Source organism: Chenopodium album, chromosome 26 (assembly GCF_948465745.1).
Source record: "Chenopodium album chromosome 26, dcCheAlbu1.1, whole genome shotgun sequence".
Taxonomy (NCBI): domain Eukaryota; kingdom Viridiplantae; phylum Streptophyta; class Magnoliopsida; order Caryophyllales; family Amaranthaceae; genus Chenopodium; species Chenopodium album.
The window spans coordinates 2,396,517-2,405,566 of record NC_137859.1 but is presented as its reverse complement, the minus strand read 5'-3'; the positions used below and the strand labels follow the sequence as shown (position 1 = coordinate 2,405,566).

At 31.4% G+C, this 9,050-nt stretch overlaps 1 protein-coding gene across 1 annotated transcript; it reads right to left on the bottom strand.

Annotated features, from left to right (window-relative positions):
- Positions 1 to 4,059: 4,059 nt before the first annotated feature.
- LOC145616560 (triosephosphate isomerase, cytosolic-like) lies at positions 4,060 to 8,756 on the bottom strand. The gene is made up of 9 exons (XM_081671308.1): positions 8,608 to 8,756; positions 7,939 to 8,014; positions 6,792 to 6,915; positions 5,536 to 5,620; positions 5,289 to 5,421; positions 5,067 to 5,161; positions 4,746 to 4,824; positions 4,391 to 4,473; positions 4,060 to 4,290 (listed from the first exon to the last, which is right to left on the bottom strand). The coding sequence occupies exons 1-9, from the start codon at positions 8,644 to 8,646 to the stop codon at positions 4,240 to 4,242; spliced, it is 765 nt and encodes a 254-aa protein (XP_081527434.1). The 5' UTR covers positions 8,647 to 8,756; the 3' UTR covers positions 4,060 to 4,239.
- Positions 8,757 to 9,050: the final 294 nt, after the last annotated feature.

Below are 9,050 nucleotides of genomic sequence, written 5' to 3'. Positions count from 1 at the left end.
TTTTGTATGTTTTGTTAGTTGTTTTTTTTATAAAAAAAAAATATGTAGAAATTAAAAATTTTAAATTTTAATTTAATGTCCATATAATTTGGCAGAGGAGCATAGTAAAAAACAAGTGTTATGTAAATTTGGCTGAGTTACAAGTCATCAGTATATTGGTTGAATAAACAAAGTACGTAAAACAACCTAGCTGTACATTATGCACTCGCTCATGTACCTGCACAAATTGCTTTGGGAGGGAGGTCAACTATCTGATCATTACTCATTAGTTGATGTTCACCCAACTTCTACCTAGGTTGCCTTGATTTATTCATGTCGACACATAATAATCATAATAATAATAATTATTATAATAATTATAATTGATCAAATTCGATCAATCTTGTATATGCAATGATTAATTTATATATAAAAAAAACTAATATTATGAAAATTCACATCGACACCAATTTGATAAGATATTGCATGTAAATATTAGTTCTTAATAGAATTAAATTGTTTAAATATATGGCCGAGATTTATGAAGTGATGTGACAAACTGACAATAAAAAACATGTAGCACTTATAAATTAAAGTTGAACTAAAAAATATAAAGTACAAAATTTGAGGTAATCAAGCAAACCAATGATATATTATATATATATTTCATATAAATGTTATACTACTCCCTCTGTCCCAAAAAGAACGACCTATTTGGGTTGATTACGCGGATATTAAGGAAGTTAAGTAAAAAGAGGTAAAAGTATATTGGAAAGATAAATTTACATGGGGTTTGTAAAAAAAATAGAGAGAGAAAGTAACAAAATAACATGGAAAATCAAATTTTGATATAGGGAAGTTAATTTTGCACAAATATTGTAGCAAATTGGTGGGTGTTTTAATGCAAATGGGTCATTCTTTTTGGGACAAAGTTTTGGCCAAATGGGTCGTTTTTTTTGGGACGGAGGGAGTATGAGTCTACGACATGTCTACATGTGTAGTCGTGTAGGTAATCAAGCCACACCAATTTGAGGTAATCATATACTTTCTCCGTTTTCTTTTAGATGCAACACACCCTTTAGCGCGGTAATTAAGAAAGGTGGGGTTTACATGATATAATAAACTTTAAGATAGGATGAGTGGTTGTTAGGAGTGTAATTCAGTGAACCATGTGCTTTAAATAAGGGATATAGTATAGTTTTTCCCTAAAGTAACTTTCCTTTTATAGTGTGTTGTAAGTATTGTGACATTTCCTTTTTAGGGAATTGTTGCAAGTAAAAGAAAACAGAGGAAGTATTCAACACGTAAGTGGACAATATTCTAGCTAATTTCTCGAAACATGAATGTGTGTCAGTTGCGTTACACAAACTTATTCTCTCAATTATACATGTATTGACAACATATAATAAGATACATTAACACAATACCACGTATATAAACAAGCAATGGAAGTGAACTGGCAAACAACCGAGTAACCGAATGGTCATAATTTTCCCAAACGAGACATGTGACAATCAAATTGGTGGCTATGAAACACTAGTAACGTACTAACATGGGTACATAAAGAAAATGTACTAGAAGTAGTTGAGAGAATAACTTGCACTTTCTTCTTTTGGTGAAGATACTAGCATAGCACACACAAATAATTTAATGTAATTTTTAGGGTAAAGAGCATATGAGAAATTTGGTCCCAAGCTCCCAACTCCCATTTAAATTTGGTCAAAATAAATGCATGGTTGACTTTTGGGTAGTATTAATACTTAGCTTGTACTTTACATGGCTACTAACTACTCTACAAATCTACAATAACCTAACTAGTTTGTATTGAAATAAATGGTACGGAGCATAAAATATTTGTTGAGTGGAACTTAACACTGAACTCGGTTGACCTTAGACGCCAATGTATTTGCATTTGTGGTCAATTTTTATGCATTAGTCAATTTCAGGATATTTATAAAATTAGTAGCTGAGCCTCATTAATTAATTAAGAGATTAATTAACAACCTGTACTTTCAAGTTTCAAGGTCACGTTTTGGATTATCTACTTTGATTTGTATGTAGATAAGCTTAGCTTGTTCAATTTGTCCAAACATCTAGCACCCACTAGATGATTTTTATTTTATTTTATTTAGGTTGATGGAATCAAGCATGTAAGATAATAAATATCTGCCTAGCAAGCTTAGGCTAATTGATTTATATTAACTCCTAAGAGATAACAAACAAATCACGGGTGGCAACTCATATATAGCTCAAATTGCAATTGTAAAGGTCATAATACTAACATGCCAAATTGCAATTAGATATCATCTCTAGCCATATCACTATATATCTATGTAATGATGTATTTCACATCTCAAGGTCCAATTGCATATATATTTACATGGCTGTGTCATCGGAGATTCAGAGGTGATGGCGGTTCTGGTAAAGGACTTGTGTTTACCTTTTGGGTCATTCAACGTCAAATAAACAAGAACTAATAATTAATTCTGTTAATATTCCGATAGCAACACTATTTATTAAAATGAAAAATCAAAATAAATATATTATGAATTATTATTGCATTGAATTATTTTTATCATTTTCCAACAAATTGATTATGTTACTATCTTATATGTTTACTTTCTTATTGGTGTAAAAAAAAGAAAAAGAAAAAGAAAAAGAAAAAAAAGTCAATCAAACCTAAAAGGCTCAACAATTCTCCATGTATAGTTTCATATATATATATATATATATATATATATATATATATATATATATATATATATATATATATATATATATATATATATAGTGTGAACAATTATCGATCCCTTACTCTCTCCATATATGCGATATAAATATCATACGCCGTACATTGTAATAACTTAAAAACAAATGAATTTTCCTTCACACTAGTTTTAAGAAAAAAGGAAAAAAAGTGAATAAACCAAATATAGGAGTATTATTATTATGAGATTCAACAATATAGATGAATGAATAATGTGAAATAAAGGAGAGATAACAATCATGTGGGTTGAAGAAAATAATGTTTTTCGTGTAATTGGTAAGGGGGGACCTTAATACCTTATCATCAGTGCAAGTTGTTACCTTAAAATTGAATATAAGTTTTGTTATTGTTCATCAGATTGTTGACTTTTATCACTCTTTTGACCCAGTTTCTGCTTTGTCTTTTGACGGGTGTTGTACTGTTGCATGCCCACCTCGACTATTGTTAGGATTTTTTGCTACGTCATTCAGTCAATCATTCATTCCATGAGTATAACAACTGTTTATCTATATTTAGATTCAAATTATCATTAATTACATCATTTTATTTCAAAACAATTATTTCTTCATTACAAGGTACAAGGTACAATATGAGTACCATTTTATTTAGGTTAGAATAGGTAAAACATAAGTTGTTTGGATCAAGTTTACTTTTAATCTTTTACCACATGTGTTCTTTTAGTCATGATTGATTTTATTGTCGAGTTTATTACAAATAAAAAATTCGTTACTATTAGTACAGGTTGAATCAATTTGATTTGTATTAAAACAATTCATCTAATTTTAGATACAATAGGAAATCGGGTAAAATATAAACAATTAGGTGATTTGGGTTGGTAAGTTTGTGAGGTCGTATTATAACGTCCCCAACAGAACTTCTTACATCATTAGTATAAAGAAAGTAAAATCATAACTAATAAGTCCTAATTGGCAATACAAATCTATACGAAATCCTTTTTATGACTATAATAATGTTATTTGCAATTTTCAGGAGACTATGATTGGATCTAATTCGACTAAAATATTATAGTACGAGGCATATTTTTCAACAAAGAATCAAAATCATGAGGTCAATCTTGAGGGAAGAACAACTTCTAGTGACAAATCATGCTTTAATCACGAGGACATATTATTAATTAAGACAACTTTGGCAACTCTTGACTACTAATTTTAATCCTCGTTTCAGACACAAAGAGATTTGATTCTGATGAAGTTATTTACCTACTATATCATGTTATTGTGATCTTGATCTCTAATGAATAATAACACACACCGTAGTTTCACACAATATGAACAAACGGCAAAGAAAATAACTTAAGATAAGCTTATACATTCATATTGACTGAAAAAGAAGCACAACTTGAGGCACATTATTATATGTCAGTTGTTTTCGAGTTTTGACATTCTCTTCATGTAAATCTTGTAAAAGAGGCCAAAGAACACCTAAAAGCAAAAATATCTAGAAGTGTTTTCTGAAATTAGACTGGATCAATGTTAAGCACCTTTCTTCACTGTAGCAGACTTGATTATGTCTACAAACTCCGGCTGAATGGACAAAAAGGAAGAAGAATATCAGGCAGCAAATCTTTTATCTGATGTACAGAAAATGTAATATAATAAAATTCGAAGTGCTTAAAAACACTACCTTAAGGGAAGCACCACCGACCAAAAATCCATCAACATCAGGCTGTCCTGCCAACTCTTTGCAGTTACCTGCATTTACTGAGCCTGCAGTGAACCATGCAAAATTTGAAAACAGTATGAAAGGTGTGTACATGAGTTACATAATATGGGCATCTGAGTGTGTGTATCTGAGGCATGGGGGGTTAATTTTCCTGAAGGTAGAATAGAAAGCTGGGATAAGTACATAAGAGTTCTGATACAAGATGTATAGAGTATGGACCTATCATCAATGCCAATTACTGGATAAACCAACTCCGACACTGACAAAGTCCAAATCTCCAATTAGTTTATCGGTTGTCTTAAAGCCATTAAAATACCTCCATAAATAATTCTGGTTGTTTCAGCAACTTGGGAACTGACATTCTCCTTGAGCCACTTCCTCAGTTCTAAATGAACCTGTAAATGATGGGAGACAATGAAATATATAAATCAATTGTAATTCTGTATTACATATCTAAATTTTCTCTTGGCTCTTTGCATAACACTTCATAAACAGACAAGTAACATAGAAGTTAAGAACAGCAATCACTCAGCATTAGTGTGCATGTCACATTAAATTTAATCAAACATCATAATTCTTACAAGAAGTTGGCAAAAATAAAATAAAATAGTCAACGCTGTCTTGAAACTAGACTTACTTCCTGAGCCTGAGCAGGAGTTGCAACTTTTCCAGTTCCAATGGCCCAGACTGGTTCATAAGCCACAACAACATTGTCCCAATTCATTATGCGGTCTATCAACACAGTAATAAACAAATTATTAGTTGCAAGTTTATGCTGATGAGGATTAGAGACAGAATAATCTTCCATATAATGCTTATACAAATGCAGTTTGTTTGAAAACATATAGCAGTAGTTTACCAGCAATAGCTTTTGTCTGAGCTGCAACCACCTCCATGGTAGTTCCTGCTTCACGCTGCTCCAAAGTCTCACCTACACAAGCTATCACTTTCAGGCCCTGGGTGAGTGCATGTGATACCTTGTCCGCAACAAACTAAGAGGAAACACAGGAGCATTAATCAGATATCAGCACTTATGTAAGCAAAGCAAAACATAGTATATAAGGCATCAAATAGGCATAGAAGATTCTGAAGGTGACACATCATACATCGTTTGTCTCATTTAACAAGGCTCTTCTCTCTGAATGACCCAGGATAACCCAGTTAATACCCAAATTGACAAGCATATCTGCACTGCAACAATGAATAGAGAAAACAGAGTAAGACAGAGGATGTTAAACATCAGCCCAACACATAAAATCCAAAATCATAATACACTTTTCATGTGAACAAAAAATTTGCAAACATCAAACATAAAAGGACCAAGCAAACTAAATACAATGTGAAATTGTCGAAGATGATTATAATCTGTACATAAAAGTTGATGTTTTTCTCAAAGCCCAAAGCAAGAAGTCTAGATCAAAGTTTAAACCTTAAAAACTTCTTGATAAGAAACACAGGCACATGCTTAACATGAATGCTACTGTTTAGGGTAGGAGAAAATGAACAACCCAAAGACTCTCTTTTAATATAGTAATTGCTTTGAAAAATACCATGATTCGCATAAAGCAACATCTATTTCATAGAATGCTATACTATCAATCAAAGCACCAAGGTAGATGAAATGAGGAGGTAAAATATTCCTCAGCATAAAAGATGGGATTCATATTGAACAAAAATGAACTGAAACAACACTGACAATGCTCTTAACCCTGAGTGATGACTCCTGTAATCTGAGGGTTTCACTTAGACTCAGCTCACTAGGCAAATGTTTTCATACAAAAGTTCAAGGATCACATTTAAGAAATTGCACCCACTTTAGGTGTCAAGTACATGTCTGATCCAGGTTGGAAAACTAAAGAAGTGTAAGATATCCATCACATTTCATACGAAAGTTCAAGGACTGCAGAACTTGTGCCTATTTTAGGAGTTAAATACATGATTGATACAGGTTGGAAAACCAGAAAGACTAAGAGATTTATGTTGACACTGAAGCATGTTGAAACATTAGATAAACATACAAGTAGAGTTTTCATATCTAATAGGAAGATAATGATTATACATACGAGGAGAATGTAAAGGGATACACTATATACATGTTTGAGAAGACATCATAAATGTTAGACAGGAATTTGAGTACATTAATCCTAGTCAGTATAGAATTCACCATACATCAACAAGACAGCAAAACATATTAGTACTAATTTATATTTGTATGCTAAAAGATTGACTTAGGACATCAACTAAAAACCTACGAGACAAACTAAAGAAGCAGCAGAGTGATACAGTTTACAATGCAGCATAACAATATCCTGCCTGAAAAATTATTATGACAGAGCAAAGGTACAGATCAGAATATGTATACCTGATTTCACCCGTGAAGGCACCACCTTTTCGCACCCAACAGTTTTGTGCAGCCATATGGAAATCAGGCCTCAATAAATTTTTCACCAGAGTAAGAAATACAAATGGAGGACTGACAACCACCTCTGCAAGGAAAAGCAAAGGCATCATATAGTAAAGAGAGAATTGCATTTTTCTATTAATCAGAAGCTTATTTGAGATAAGACAATAATTGCAGACCCTTTATAACAAATCCAAAGAAATAAAGAAACACAACAAAGATGAAATTAAATACACTTCCTTCCCTTCAACCTAGTTGCTGTAAAGATAAATCAAACACATTTAGCATATAGATATATAGAAAACCTTCTGAAGCTACATATGGTAGAGCATAGAAAAGGCTAGTTCAATCACAAATTCACAATAAGACTGTATAAAAAGGTCCAATAGTACTTAAGGAAACAAAAAAAAGTACATTGAAAAGATCTTATAGGTAATTGAAGTTTTAACAGATTGCACGAGGCAAGAACAGGATTCACAAACAAACAAGAATGACCAACACTAATCATGTAGTCAAGAACACTGTATAAATCATGTGGCACTCCCATAAAAGCTAAAATTCCTAAATGTCAATCTAAACAATATCAAGTAGAAGAGTAAACTAGCATGAGACTCCAAGAAATCTGATGATCATACAATCATAGATGAAAAAGAGGAACAAAAACTAAAAGCAATATAAATTCATAATCATTTAAAACCCAAAAAAAAAAAGAAAAATTGCTAATTCATCATTAATTAATCAAAGCATAACTATAGCAATGACATGGTGTAATCTGATTCATTGGTAGCATTAAAATAAACTTATGAAACATCCAACAACACTAAACCATAAGCCATTTACAACATCTAGCAATCACAATTAGCCCTACAGGCTCTACCTGCTGTACATGATGAGTCTGTAGCATCCACTGTCCCTTTTTAGATGGTAATGTTTTAATGAAGCCCTCACCACCACAACAGGAAAGAAAACAACCGATGACTGACTTCACTCATACATATAATATTTTAAGCTTCCAAACTAACTTAATCATCAATACAACGTTCAACCATAACATTACAATAATGTCACATTCCAAGAACTATCAGAAGTAAGAATGTAATACACTCACCCACTTCCTCTTCCGAGGGAACTTCGGCCTCATTCAACATGGTCACAAGTTTCTTCACTTCCTCAGTGGTTCCATTCTGGAAAAATTAAGTCACTTTCAGCCCCAAATTTAGCAATATAATTACCATGATCAATAATCAAGTCATCACAAACAGGACTAAAACCTTTTTTCTTTTCTTCTTTCTTCAGAATGCCCTCTTTTCTGCCACATGAACAATTCTTTCTTAAACTCCTAATTCAACCCTAAGCATCTATCAATGTAACACAAATTATTCATCATTTCGCCTACGGCCCCTATAATTCATTATCAACATACCATCAAATTATAGTAGTATATCTTAGCTAATTAACCAAACAAGGTTAATATCTTCATATTAATGATGAAATTTTGTCACACACAGAGATTATAATCATATTAAGGCATGATTAGCACCCTAATTAATCTGGGAGCATCCTGAATTAGAAATTATCAATCTTTAACTTCAAATTAAAGCCAATTAATGAAACTTACAATTCAGATTGATAATCATAATCCACTGCATATGTAATTCAGATTATAGCAAACAAAAAATTAACATAATAATATGATCAATGGAAAAAATTTAGCAGTGGAGATTAAAGTGAATTGATGATGAATGATTTTGTGAAAAACAAAAAGAGAAAAACTTACGCATTTCCAGTTGCCGCCGACGAAGAATTTTCTAGACATTTTTGAGAATTCGGGAGAAAGAGATGGAATTTGGGAGAAGAAGAGAGAGTCAAGTAGAAGATTGATGCTTTGAAACTAGTGTTTAAACTGTTAATGTTATTTTAGATGTTTGTTTGTTCTCCAAGACAACTAAAGTTTCATTTTTTAATTTTTTTTTTTTTAAATTTTTTTTTTACCAATATAAAATAAAAAATATTAAAAAAAAAAAAATAAAAAAAAAGAAGGAAAAGAAGGTCATCCATTCTTTTACACAGTTAATAAGGAAAATAAGTAAAATAAGATAGTGAAAAATAATTACAGAGTATTAGATATATCAAATTATTTTTTTAAAAAAAGATCAAGTATTATTAAGACATTTATTTCAAAAAAAAAAAATATATATTATTAAGACATTAAATTAATTT